This window comes from Lampris incognitus, chromosome 2, assembly GCF_029633865.1.
Source record: "Lampris incognitus isolate fLamInc1 chromosome 2, fLamInc1.hap2, whole genome shotgun sequence".
Classification (NCBI taxonomy): Eukaryota; Metazoa; Chordata; class Actinopteri; order Lampriformes; family Lampridae; genus Lampris; species Lampris incognitus.
The window spans coordinates 114,467,748-114,482,876 of NC_079212.1; the positions used below are offsets into that span (position 1 = coordinate 114,467,748).

Sequence of the window (15,129 nt, forward strand, 5' to 3'; positions counted from 1 at the left end):
TAATAATGTCAGAGGTAATGGACGACATTAATCAAGACCCACAATGCACTGGGTTCTTCCTGCCCATCTGTCATCACTTTGTCATTTCCTGTTCTAGAAGAGGGGGTTCTCCTAATGCCTCCCTGCTTTGTGTCCCATCTGGTTAGCGTTATTACAAACACATTAAAGTACTCATCCTAGCACGACCATATGCAAGCAAGCAAGCAAACAAACAAACAAACAAACAAGTATCTGGCTGCACCCACACGCGAACCATAGCTACACAAGACAATAAAATTTAGCTTTTGTCAAAATACGTACTGCATCTGCATTTTGTGCGTCTTTACGCACATGATTGAGTGAGCATCAAAATCCATTCCCCTACCTCTAGGAACTGTGCGCTGACTTTAAACTCAGGTGGTTGGGTTCCCGCCTCCTGGGCACGTTCCCGTCTGCTCTGGATTCCTTCAAAGAGCTGGTGAACAGCACGTGGGATAATGCCTTGCTCCTCCTGGCTCACGCTCACATTGAAACCGGTCCCCATGGTGTAGGTCTTCCCCGAGCCCGTCTAAAAAAAAAAAACATTTTGAACTGCTGTGAGACCTGGTTTGCCCTCCAAACCACATACTTTACAACCAGCATCTCTATAGATCAGGGAGATTACCATGTAGCGTATTTGCCAAACATTACCAATCTGTTGTTCTATATGTGAAAAGGTTATCAGGAGTAAATTAATCTCTTAAAATTAGTCAGCTAATCAAGTAATTTATTGTGAATGGATGCCAATATAGGCTTAACAGGTTAAACTCTCTGATAGCGAGTTTTGTTAGTTTAGTAATTGATGCTGCCTATCATATAAGTTTTGTGACGGTGAAGCCTGATCTCCTGTTATAACTCCTAACGGGCGGCGTCCGGGTAGCGTAAAGGTCTATTCCGCTGCCTACCAACACAGGGATCGCTGGTTTGAATCCTCGTGTTACCTCCTGCTTGGTAGCGCGTCCCTGCAGACGCAATTGGCCGTGTCTGTGGTTGGGAAGCCGGAAGTGGGTATGTGTCCTGGTCGCTGCACTAGCGCCTCCTCTAGTCGGTCAGGGCGCTTGTTTAGGGGGGAGGGGAAATAGGGGGAATAGCGTGATCCTCCCATGCACTATGTCCCCCTGGCAAAACTCCTCACTGTCAGGTGAAAAGAAGTGGCTGGCAACACTACTTGTATCGGAGGAGGCATGTGGTAGTCTGCAGCCCTCCCCGGATCAGCAGAGGGAATGAAGCAATGACCCAACGGCTCAGAAGAGTGGGGTAATTGGCCAAGTACAATTGAGGAGAAAAAGGAAAAACTAACAGGTTGGTACATTTGGTGTGGACATGATAAACACATTAGCTTGCCCACTTAATTGGTGTTGAAAGTGAATGCGCTCTCTAAAGTATCAATCAGGGGGCGTGACATCATATTCTATATATTGGTAATGACATGCACCTACGCACCATTTGCCAGTTCTTTCCCTGCCTCTTTGTCGTACCTGTCCATAAGCAAACACAGTGGCGTTGTAGCCGTCAAAGCAGCCCTCGATGAGCTTGTGCACACAGGCCTGATAGATGTGGTGCTGCTCTGAGTCCAGGTCAAACACAAAATCATAGGTGAAGGCCTTGTCCTTTCCCAGGAGAACCTGGGGCTCTCCAGGTGTGACCAGCGTACAAACATGGCAACCCTCTATCTTCTCCTTGGCCATCTGGGGACGGATCCTGGTGAGGGAGAGAGAGAGAGAGGAAAAGAGATGAGTGACTCAGTAAATCAATAAAAGAAAAATGTTTTTGAGGGGAAAAAAAGACGATTGTTTCCACAAATACATCGAACTTGTTGAGACGTGCTTGTTCTGTTGCAATGAACATTAATCGGGAGACCATAACAGTGGAGAGTTCACTTATAAGCACAGACGAAACTAAACAGCCCTTAAAAATTGTAGATTATGCCACATGAAGCATATTTCTAGGAATCTAACCAGGGCTGTGTGCTTCAGTCCATCATTCAGGTCTTCGGCTGTAGTCACTTAGAAGTCACTTAGATGAGTGGAGTTGGGTTCATCGACCAAACCCAGCAGTCGATCGCTGGTTTCATATGCATATGCATGCATATGCTGGTTTGATATGCATATGAAATCGATCACCGGTTTCATAAACCGATCGCCGTCATTACACATTAGGATATGATCCCAGGAAAGTTTTCCTCGCTCATTTCATCGTTTCATTACTCATCTATATGACTTTGTGGGCGTTACACAACTGTGCTTTTTATAAGGATGGGGAAAGCCTGAGTCAGCTGAGCCTGATGAAGTCACTTAGATTAGTGATGAAATATTTCGCCCACTAAACTTTGAACCAATTCAACTTTCTGGGATCACATCCTGATGTGTTAATGACAGTGAATGGTTTATGAAACTGGCGATCGGTTTCATATGCATATGAAACAGTCATATGAATGCATATATATGCATATGAAACCTGCGATCGCCGATCGCATATGAAACCGGCGACCGACTACTGCCAGCCAAAGAAGCTGGTTCACCCTCCTCTGCCTATTGCCCCTCTTTCTCTTTCCTTGTCCTCTCTTCAATTTCTAGGAGCTCTTCATCCGCACACACAGATCAGCCAAAATATGAAAACCACCTGCCTAATATTGTGTAACCCCCCCCCCCCAGTCTGGTCCGATCCCACAGAAGAGCTACTGTAGTTCAAATTTCTGAAAAAGTTAACACTGGCTGTGATAGACAGGTGTCAGAACACAGTGCATCTCAGCTTGCCATATATGGGGCTGCGTTGCTGCCGACCAGTCAGAATGCCCATAATAACCACTTTCCACTGTGAAAAGCACCTACAATGGGCATGTGAGCATCAGAACTGAATCACGGAGCAGTGGAAGAAAGTGGCCTAGTCTGATGAATTACATTTTCTTTTACATCATGTGGCTAGCTGGGTGCGTGTACATCATTTACCTGGTGAAATGATGGCACCAGGGTGCACTATGAGGAGAAAGCAAGCCGGTGGAGGCAGTGTGATGCTCTGGGCAATGTTCTATTGGGAAACCCTGGGTCCTGGAATTCATGTGGATGCTACTTTGACCCAAACCACCAACCTAAACATTGCTGCAGACTATGTACAACCCCATTCATGGCAACAATATCCCCTGATGGCAGTGGCCTCTTTCAGCAGGATAATGCAACTTGCCACACTGCAAAAATTGCTCAGGAATGGTTTGAGGAACATGATAAAGAGTTCAAATTGTTTCCATGGCCTCTGAATTCCCCAGATCTCAATCTGATCGAGCATCTGTGGGATGTGCTGGAAAAACAAGTCCAATCCATGAAGGCCCCACCTCGCATCTGACAGGACTTAAAGGATCTACTGCTAACGTCTTGGTGCCAGATACCAGAGGATACCTTCAAAGGTCTTGTGGAGTCCATGCCTTGATGGGTCAGAGCTGTTTTGGTGGCACAAGGGAGACCTACACAATATTAGGCAGGTGGTTTTAATGTTTTGGCTGATTGGTGTACTCTGGCTCAATAAATACAGACAGCCATCAAATTCAAATGCCTCAATCCTATTATTGAAATCAGATAAATGTGCAGCCATGACTTTGGAAATATATTATTGCTAGCAGTTCCTCTATGTCTCAAGCTATGCTACTTCAAATGAATGGTCAGCTCTGATAAGATTCAGCATGACTTCTTTTTTGAAACCATGCCCCCACTCACAAATACTAGCAGCAGTAAAGGGTGTAATACAACAGAGACCAGAAGAAGTGAAATGTAAAGAAAAAGGTCTCTGCCGGTCAGTGGCAAAAACAAGCACTTTTAGTGGACGTACTTTGACGAGCGCTATCACCCCCCAAAGGATTACACTGCAGCCTGTTTCGCGGCTGCCGGCTGAAGCATTCTCACTCAATACTGGACCAATTCCAAAAATGTGTGCCCTTATTAGTCAGTTAGATGCCAAATGATGGGAAAACAGGGCCCAGGTTTAAAAATACCCGAATTACCCTTTAAACAGGCTCAGTCTGATGCACAGTTGTGTGTGTAGCATGTCATGATAATTAGATAGTGTCGCAAGTTACTAAAATAACATCTTTGAACTGAATGACAGAATGAGATCCCATTATAAATAATTTGCACATGGTTCTTTTCTTGTTTGTGAGCAGATGTGCACTTACGAATTGCAAGCAAAAAGGGTCAATACATGGGTGGTTTATTGCTTTGTGCAATCATTGTAAGAACTCTGGTTAACCCTTAATTAATGCAAGATTGAAAAGTTATCAACTCCGTCCAACGTTGTGAGCCTAAGGTTGCTTTCACAGTAAATACTAACATGCACAGAATGAGTCAGGAAGCAGAGAGACAAGAGTGGTTCAGCTGAACACCAAACTGGCACCAAAATGACACCTCTTATATAGTCCATCTTCCTCAGAGGGTACAGAGACTTATGTAGGGAGACTTACAGTATGATTGATGGTCAAGGGGGGAAAAAGGCTTTTGCTGACAGCCCTAGAAAGGATTTGGACTAATCCCAAAAGGAGAACAGCTCAGCACAGGGGTGCACCCTGTCCATTTTATGTTTATTTTGGTACTGAATAAATGCACCGATCGGAGCCAAAAGCTCTTCTCCAGTGTCCATCCTCATACAAGCTGTAGTCAGTTGTTACGTTGTCTAAAACAGAAGATCTGTCCCACAGCCCGGTCTTAATCCTGGGTTTACAGAGGTACACAGTGGGGAGGTAATCACTTTAAGCTGTGGAAAAAACCATGAGTCAGCACAAACAAAGAGATGGGTCACCCACAGCCCCCCCCCACCGCCAACACCACACATGTACACATACTACACACTATCACCTCACACACACAGACCCCTTCCTCAGGGGATGTGAACAAACACACACACACACACACACACACACACACACACACACACACACACACACACACACACACACATTCATTGCTATACAGTCGTGTGTGTGTTATGGTTGTACATGTGTGGTTTCAGTAACATTAACTGCAGTGCCAAGGTCACCTCTAGAAACAAAGGGGAGCCACTCGCTCTTCATGCTTTGGATGCTGCATTATCTGTTAGGGGAGACCTTGTAGTGGCTGTTACTGTGCTTGTGTTGGTGCCTTTCTCCAACCCCCGCTCAATGACTCCTCAAGGCCTAATGCTCAAAGTGCCATCGTCAGCTCCTCCTATCTGCACACACACGTGTGTGTGCGTAGTTAGTAATGTAACTGCATGTGGTCAACGCCTTACTGTTTAGGTGTACACTGAGACACCTTATGGCTTGTGGGTGTGGTTCTTAATGTATGAGAGGAACCATGAGTCAAGTTAAGTTAGTAAATTGTGTGTCTGTGTATAGTACGCTTACACTGTTTGTATGTGATACAAGGGTGCTCTGTGTGTTTGGGTATTTGTCTGTGTGTGTGTGTGTGTGTGTGTGTGTGTTTGGGTATTTGTGTGTGTGTGTATGTGTGTGTGTGTGTGTGTGTGTGTGTGTGTGTGTGTGTGTGTGTGTGTGTGTGTCCATCCATCATGCATTTCCTTCCACTATCCAGTACTTAACCGTTTGTACAAGAACTGTGTTCCTATTTTTTTTCCTCTCTGTTAAAAATTTTTTTATATATATATATATTTATATAGGGAGTTGTTCCTTATCCTATGCGAGGGTCTAAGTACAGGATGTTGTGTTGCTGTAAAGCCCACTGAAGCAAATTTATAATTTGTGTTTATAATTTGTGTTAATGAAAATTTACTTGACGTCTGTGGTAGAGGACTCTATGTATGTCTTTGTGTGCATGTGTCTCCACTGCAGCCGCACAAGTCTGGTGTGGTCTTGGTGCGTGTGTGTGTGTGTGTGTGTGTGTGTGTGTGTGTGTTCACATCCCCTAAGGATCATACTCAGAAGGTGTGTGTGTGTGTGTGTGTGTGTGTGTGTGTGTGTGTGTGTGTGTGTGTGTGTGTGTGTGTGTGTGTGTGTGTACCTTCTTCTGAGAGGACAGAAGGACATTCTACTCTCTGCTTTATACTCTCTGTGATGATTTAACATAATTAGACAGACAGAAAGAAAGAAAGAAAAAAAGAGAAAAATCTCCATCATGTTTGTTCCTTTCTCTCTATCTCTCTCTCGTTTGCACAAATAGTAACAGTTAACACAGACGGGTGTGGTTCAATTCATGTGAGTCTTGACAAGCTCTTGATCACATGAACAAGTAATTTTGTGGCAAAGACACACAAGCACGCACACACACACACACACACACACACACACACACACACACACACACACACACACACACACACACACACACACACACACACACAGAAATTAGGGCTCAGCTGGACGATCCTCAGCATTTAAGCACAGCTCCTTCAATAAATATTGATCCATAGCATTGATTGGTACAGCAAACATTACACCTTATAGATACAGCCTACACAGACACAGTGAATCAATTACACACACACACACACACACACACACACACACACACACACACGCACTCACTCACTCACTCACTCACTCAAACCACACACACAAACACACACATTACAAAGACACTGGGTGCTAAAAATAGCTTATGAAATCATTAAATGTCTCTCCACAAGACAAAGGACCAAAGAGAAGGGAGACTGAGAGATAGTCAGAGAAGGAGACAGTGAGAGAGCAAAAGAAAGAGAGTGAAGAAGTAATCTGCAACCCAATGTGGCAAATTAATCCCTCTATCTCTCTCTCATCTGTGCACACTAATAGGAAAATGCTTAAAGTACCCTGGGGCCTAAACAAGGTTCCAAGAGAAATCAACACACACACACACACACACACACACACACACACACACACACACACACACACACACACACACACACACACACACACACACACACACACACACACACACACACCAAACTTGTTTCAAATCTGTCTTTACAGTCATACAGTCCTCATGTACATAGCATGTTTGCAGTTTAACATACACAAAAACAAAGGCCGATGCACATAATTTGTGTTGGCTATCATGATCCCTATTGCTTCAGAGACAATCTTAATCTAAGTCCCTCAAGATCCACACAAATGCGCACACACATAGTGAGAAACTCATTATACACTAGCTGTGAGGGGATTCACTTATTCGGGCCATTATCAAACCCAATAACTAATTAAAAGCAGCATCAAAACACACGAAACACAAACTCTCAGAGGTAAAAAAAGAAAATTAGCAATGCATAACACGAGATGAGATGATGTAAAATGGAAGACAGCACGGTGGGACAATGGTTAGCATGGTCGGCTCACAGCAAGAAGGTCCTGGGTTCAAGCCCCAGGGTAGCCCAACCTTGGGGGTCATCCCGGGTCATCCTCTGTGTGGAGTTTGCATGTTCTCCCTGAGTCTGCGTGGGTTTCCTTCGGGTGCTTTGTTTTCCTCCCACAGTCTAAAGACATGTAGGTCAGGTGAATCGGCCACACTAAATTGTCCCTCGGTGTGAATGTGTGTGTGTGTCGGCCCTGTGTGATGGCCTGGCGGCCTGCCCAGAGTGTCTCCCCGTCTGCCACCCAATGACTGCTGGGATAGGCTCCAGCATCCCCTCGACCCTGAGAGCAGGATAAGCGGTTTGGATAATGGATGGATGAAATGGAGGAAGACAAAACAGAATACTGTGATTTACAGTACTGTATATTTGTGACATCCTTCATTAAAATCCATTCCTTTTTTACTCCAAAGAGTTTGATATTCCCTTAGCTGCTGTAACAATCTCACAGATTTTACTTCTGAGAATGGAGTAAAGACTATTCAAAGACAAAAAGAGCAACATTAGGTCTGAAAATTAAGATGTTTGCAACCATCTTGATTTCAGTGTTGCTAGAACAGGCTCGTATAAACGTATACAAGATGAGTTTATTTAGGGCTTTTTCTTTGTCATTCCTAAATCCTGTTGTGAGTTTTCTGGAAGAAACCAAATGACCAGTGAACCTCTACTGGGACAAAAGCGATTAGTGGGACACAATGAGCTTTTCCCAGGGGGTCTACCTTCATCTTCAAACCACAGACGTGCAAACAGTTGGTCATGTATCCTACAACTGTCACTGAGCACCAGAGGGGCTCCATCATTCGCATATCTAGCTTTCATTGGTCAATGGAGTGAAAACGCTACTGGGAGTCATGTGTTGGGGATGCCGTCATCACAACATTAGTGTGATGGTGGATCCATAGCCCACTGGCCCACACTGCACAGACTGAGGCTGCGGTGAAGATGCCATGTTGTGTAAAGATGACAGTGGGTTCACTTTGGTTCACTGATGCATGGCAGACACATGGAGGTGCAGAAGAGAAAAAGGATGGGCTTCAACCAATGTGCAACAATCGCAAGCCTGTTAGGGGTTGAACTGGAATCACACTATAAATAACCTGATACAATTTAATCTGAAAATTTCGAATGCAACACATTTAAGTAATTGATTAACATTAACTAGAGTAAACTGTGTCTGACTCGTTAATGATACAGATTACATGCACAATATAATAATAATAATAATTATAAACATTTTATTTAAAGGTGCTTTTCATGGCACTCAAGATCACCTTACATCAATTACAATAAAACAAAGCAGTAAAAACATTAGTGTAATTAACAATAAAATAAGCAATAGAGCATACATCATCAGGGGTTAAAAAAAAGATGAATTTGATGCTGTTAAAGTGAGTATGCTATGTGGGTTATAAGAGCAGTTTTGAATTCTGTAATGGAGTCCAGTAAGCGGATGTGACGGGGAAAGGAGTTCCAGAGTTTGGGTACAGCATAGGAGTAAGCCCTGCTGACGTTGATGGCTGGTAATGCCAATAGACCTGCTGGTGAAGACCACAGGCAGCGAGATAGGGTGTGAGTCTGAAGGAGGTCTGTGAGATAAGCAGAGGATAGCTTATGAAGAGCTTTGAATGTTAATAATACAATTTTAAAATTAATCCACCGTGACACAGGAAGCCAGTGTAACTGAATCAGCTGGGGAGACACATGGTCAGTGGACCTCAAACGTGTAATAATCCATGTTGCAGAATTTAGGATGAGTTGGAAGTTGGTGAATAAGTTTTTTTGGGGATGCCTGCCAGGATCACATTGCAGTAGTCAATATGTGATGTGACCAAAGCATTGACTAAGACTTCTGTGGAGTGTCGTGTTAAAACAGGGCGTAGTCTGGAAATGTTCTGCAGATGGAAATAGGCAATCCAGGAGACATTGTTTATATGACTGGAAAAGGAAAGGGTACTATCTAGGATAACACCAAGGCTCTTAGCCTGAGCAGAGACAGGTATGGTGGCTCTAGCAATGGGGAGTGAGCAAATATTCGATTTTGAGAGTGTAGATTTAGTGCCAATGAAGAGTACCTCAGTTTTACTACTGTTAAATTTCAAATAATTGTTAGTCATCCATATCTTTATATCATGGAGACAAGCAGTGAAGGTACTAGAGGGGAGAGTGGAGGTGGGCTTAGTGGACACATAAAGCTGTGTACCATCAGCATAGCAGTGGAACTGGATACTATAGTAACAGAAGATGTTGCCAAGAGGGAGGAGGTAAATAATAAACAGGAGGGACCCCAACACTAAACCCTGTGGAACTCCATGAGGAACTATCAAACTTTCTGACCGGTAATTCTGAATTTGTACAAAATGTGCCCTGTCTGTAAGGCAGGAAGCAAACCACTGATACAAAGGGCCCCCAACTCCAATGCTTGCCAGACGATCCATGAGGAGCTGATGGGATATAGTATCAAAGGCTGCGGTGAGGTCAAGGGGGATGAGGATAGAGAGTAGACCGGAGTCAGCTGCACGAAGGAGGTCATTAGTGATCTTAACCAGGGCTGTTTCTGTGCTATGTTAAAGGCCAAATTGAAATTGTTCAAAGAGATTATTGTTATCAAGGTAGATCTGGAGTTGAGATGCAACTACCCTCTCAAGGATTTTGGAGATGAATGGTAAATTTGAAATGGCTGGTAGCTGTTTTGGTCAGTAGAATCTAAATTAAGTTTTTTCAGTGTGTCTGATTATTGAAACTTTCAGTGGAGGGGGAACTGTACCAGTGGACAGAGAGGAGTTGATGATAGAGGTTATCAGGGAGATGATAGAGGGCAGGCATGTCTCAACTAGGGTTGTGGGAATTGGACCCAAGTGACACATGGAGGTACTAGACTTTGTAATAAGTTCAGAAATGTGACTTTCAGTTGGAAGACTGAAGTCACATAGGACAGTGGATGGGGACAGTTTCATGGCACTTGCTGATGGTAAGTCAGTCTGCATGATGTTAGCTGAAGCTAGCTGCACATGATTGGTACTAATTTGGAGTTGAAAAGCTTCAAAAAAAGCAGAGCATTGCTCATTAGAATGGTTACTGTTCATACTGGTTTCAGGTGAATTTAATAACCTTTTAACTGTGGAGAAGAGTTCCAGTATTCCCTTCAACTACACTCACTGGCCACTTTATTAGGTACACCTTGCTAGTACCGGGTTGGACCCCCTTTTGCCTTCAGAACTGCCTTAATCCTTCGTGGCATAGATTCAACAAGGTACTGGAAACATTCCTCAGAGAGTTTGGTCCATATTGACATGATAGCATCACGCAGTTGCTGCAGATTTGTCGGCTGCACATCCATGATGCGAATCTCCCGGTCCACCACATCCCAAAGGTGCTCTATTGGATTGAGATCTGGTGACTGTGGAGGCCATTTGAGTACAGTGAACTCATTGTCATGTTCAAGAAACCAGTCTGAGATGATTCGAGCTTTATGACATGGCGCGTTATCCTGCTGGAAGTAGCCATCAGAAGATGGGAACACTGTGGTCATAAGGGGATGGACATGGTCAGCAACAATACTCAGGTAGGCTGTGGCGTTGACACGATGCTCAATTGGTACTAAGGGGCCCAAAGTGTGCCGAGAAAATATCCCCCACACCATTACACCACCACCACCAGCCTGAACCGTTGATACAAGGCAGGATGGATCCATGCTTTCATGTTGTTGACGCCAAATTCTGACCCTACCATCCGAATGTCGCAGCAGAAATCGAGGCTCATCAGACCAGGCAACTTTTTTCCAATCATCTATTGTCCAATTTTGGTGAGCCTGTGCGAATTGTAGCCTCAGTTTCCTGTTCTTGGCTGACAGGAGTGGCACCCGGTGTGGTCTTCTGCTGCTGTAGCCCATCTGCCTCAAGGTTCGACGTGTTGTACGTTCAGAGATGCTCTTCGGCATACCTCGGTTGTAATGAGTGGTTATTTGAGTTACTGCTGCCTTTCTATCAGCTCGAACCAGTCTGGCCATTCTCCTCTGACCTCTGGCATCAACAAGGCATTTTCGCCCACAGAACTGCCGCTCACTGGATATTTTCTCTTTTTCGGACCATTCTCTGTAAACCCTAGAGATGGTTGTGCGTGAAAATCCCAGTAGATCAGCAGTTTCTGAAATACTCAGACCAGCCCGTCTGGAACCAACAACCACGTTCAAAGTCACTTAAATCACCTTTCTTCCCCATTCTGATGCTCGGTTTGAACTGCAGCAGATCGTCTTGACCATGTCTATATGCCTAAATGCATTGAGTTGCTGCCATGTGATTGGCTGATTAGAAATTTGCGTTAACGAGCAGTTGGACGGGTGTGCCTAATAAAGTGGCCGGTGAGTGTATACTGATGATATTTGCAAAATAGGATGTTTTAGCTGTTGAAAGAGCATTTTTGTAATGGAGTATATGATCCGAATATACATTTGTTTATGAACAGCAAGGCACCGACCTATAGCCTTGAGCTGATGTAATTCAGGTGTGTACCAGGGAGCAGTATGGGCCAAAAAGACAACCCATGTTTTCAGGGGGGCTAACGTATCAAGTGCAGAAGATAAAATATTATGTAGTAGTAGTCCATATGATAAGGGAGTGAGGAGGTGGGAGCAGGAATGGGGTTCGGGGTAATTAAACTGCTGAGATAATCTGGATTAACATAGTCAATGCTGCAGTACGATATGGTACGATGCAACCTTGCTTTACTGAGCAGCTTAATGGTCAGAGATGGGTAGTTCATAAGAGGTGATGTTATTTGGTGTGATGCCAGAACAGCAAACCAAGTCAAGGATGTGACCCTTGGTGTGGGTTGTAAAGCTGACATACTGCATTAGATCAAAGCAATCTAACATTGCTTTTTGGTGAACATATTGTCAGTGTTATCAAAATTAACATCTAAATCCCCCATTAGGATTATATTCGGAGACATTGTACTAAGGGTGGTTAAAACTGTTGAGAGCTCAGTGATAAAAATATTCGATGCTTTAGGTCCTTGAACCCCAATAAGTGGCCCGTGGGCCGAGAATCACGTCTGGTCTGCGCTGACCCATTGGCACTGACTCACCTGTCATAACATGTGAAATAAAGTGTGCAACATGTGAAATAACCTCACCCCACACCATACACTTGACCTATAGAGCGCGCATACACGTAAGACGTACTCCACACTCTCTACGGTCCTTGATTAGACAGAACCACTCACCAGCTAAGTCAGAGATAATCAATAACTGTCCTAAACCAAGCATATGGCCTGCACAAAAAAAGCGGAAGGTCGACCAGGAAAACCATCAATTCAAATCTGACTGGACTGATCAGTTTTGTTTTATTTTACCAGACCACGTCAACGCCAACGCCAAACCAACATGCTTGATATGCATGCAGACCGTAGCTGTCTGCAAAGCAGATAATCTCAAGCAGCACTTCAAAACTATGCATGCTGCCAATTTTAATGCCAACTACCCTACAAAATCAGATCACTGCAAACACAAAATAGCAAATATGATAACATCATACGAGCACTCCGTTTCTACTATCTGTGAATCAACATCGGCACAAGAGAGTGCAACAGAGAGATAAAGCTAAGAAGCCATTTGCTGATGCTGAGTTGATTAAAACATGTGCAATTGATATGCTTGGCAAAGTTTTAAGCCATGATGAGAAAGAAAAAAAAACAGTTGTGGAGCTATTAAAGCAGATGCTATTGTCACGGCAACAGCAAGAGTTGAACTTTTAGCGGAGGAGTGTTTTTCCAATCTACGTACTGATTTGATGAAAGCAGAAGCCATATCACCAGCCATAGACTCACCCTATGACTGAACTGATACAGAACAGCTATCTGTGTTCGCAAGATTTTTTGATGGGAAGACCTTTCGGGAAGAGCTACTTTGTTTGATTCTTCTGCCTGAGCGTACAACTGGGGAAATCATCTTTAATGAATTAACAGTTCTTTGAGAAGAATCGCTTGGATGTTAGCAAACGGTGGGACAACACAAGGGCTTAGTAAGCAGGCTTGCCACTATTAACCCAGCGCTCTTAGCATTTTATTGCATTACTCACAAATCAGTGTTGTGCACTAAACTGTGTGGGGAAATGAAAAAGGCGATGGATACTGCAACAAGACTGGTAAATTTCATTCATGAGACTTCTAGTCTGCAACATCACCTTTTCAGAGCATTGCTTGAGGAAATGGCACGGTGGCGCAGTGGTTAGCGCGGTCACCTCACAGCAATAAGGTCCTGGGTTCGAGCCCCGGAGTAGTCCAACCTTGGGGGTCGTCCTTTGTGTGGAGTTTGCATGTTCTCCCCATGTCTGCGTGGGTTTCCTGCGGGGACTCCGGTTTCCTCCCACAGTCCAAAGACGTAGGTCTGGTGAATCGGCCGTACTAAATTGTCACTAGGTATGAATGTGTGTGAGTGTATGTTGGTCCTGTGTGATAGTCTGGCGGCCTGTCCAGGATGTCTCCCCGCCTGCTGACCAATGACTACTGGGATAGGCTCCAGCATCCCCACAACGCTGAGAAGCAGGATAAGCGGTTCGGATAATGGATGGATGGATGCTGGAGGAAATGTCAGCAGAACACAAGGATCATTTGCTGCATAATGATGTTCGCTGGCTGTGCAAAGGCTGTGTGTTGGAGAGGGTGTGCCGCATGCGACCTGTGCTATGAGCTTGTATCCTTTTTATCCGGATTGCGGAGCCAAAAAGCCCAAGAATATCCGAGGCTTTTTTTAGTGACAATAAGGTAATGGCATGTTATTTTTGTGTGTGACATCATGTCTCATCTAAATCACCTTAATCTGCAATTACAAAGAAAGAACCACACTGTTGCAGACATATACAAGGCGGCTGAAGCTCCTGGTCAAAGCTGAACCTTTTTGAGAGAGACATTCATGGGAGAAAGTTGCACTTTCCACATCTGCAGGAGCATTGTGAGGAGAATGAAATGCGGGAGGACCCAGCGATGAAGGATTTCGTGATGAGCATGGCAGAAAACTTCAAGGAACAATTTGAAAGCTCCCCTAAATGGACAGGTGACACCCTCCTCTTCCTCAGATAGCCATTCTCCGTTTTGGCCAATGGCCAGTGGACTGCAGAGGCCAAAAGGCTGATACCTTGTGGTACCTGGTACCTGTAAACAGTCAGTCATGTGGAGAAGACTGTGTGGCGTGCTGCAGGTTGGCAGCTAGCATTCAGCTACCCAGCCTGCTCAGGTGGACTCCGTCACTACAGTTGAATGGACCAAATAAATTTCACTAAACACACACACACACACACACACACACACACATTCAAACACAAATGTTGAGAGAAATGAAGAGCCCTCTTTGTCTAGTTTCCAGTCCCCCCCCCCCCAACCCTCCTTCGCTGTCAGACTGCATTCAGTAAGGCTTCGTTTCCTTGGGAACCACACACACCGCTCAGGGACTCCTAATGTGACATTGCCTGTGTGTGTGTGTGTGTGTGTGTGTGTGTGTGTGTGCGTACATGTATCCTCTTGTAAAACTTGAAAGCATCCTTCCTCATAAACATTTCTAATCATACCAATCAACATCCGCTATGCAAGCCAGCCATGAGTTGTATGTCAGATGTTGTGTATAAAGTGCTATACAAAAAATGTTGACTTGTCGTGACCAACCGAGAACAGCATAGCGTGCAGATGAGGAAAAGTTGCCAACTTTTTCGCCATGTACCCAAAAATACTAATAAAATCAGCTCACCAAAATTGTTGCCAGTGAATGCGACTCCCAAAAACAGAGAATGAGTGTGTGTGCATGTGTGTGTTGTCTGT

The 15,129-nt window shown here is 44.3% G+C and overlaps 1 protein-coding gene across 1 annotated transcript in view; it reads right to left on the minus strand.

Moving 5' to 3' along the window:
* The window catches only part of kif21b (kinesin family member 21B), a 117,210-nt gene that overhangs the window by 67,493 nt on the left and 34,588 nt on the right, over positions 1 to 15,129 (minus strand). The window contains 2 exon segments of the mRNA XM_056301305.1: positions 365 to 547; positions 1,497 to 1,719. Coding sequence (XP_056157280.1) covers positions 365 to 547; positions 1,497 to 1,719 — 406 coding nt within the window.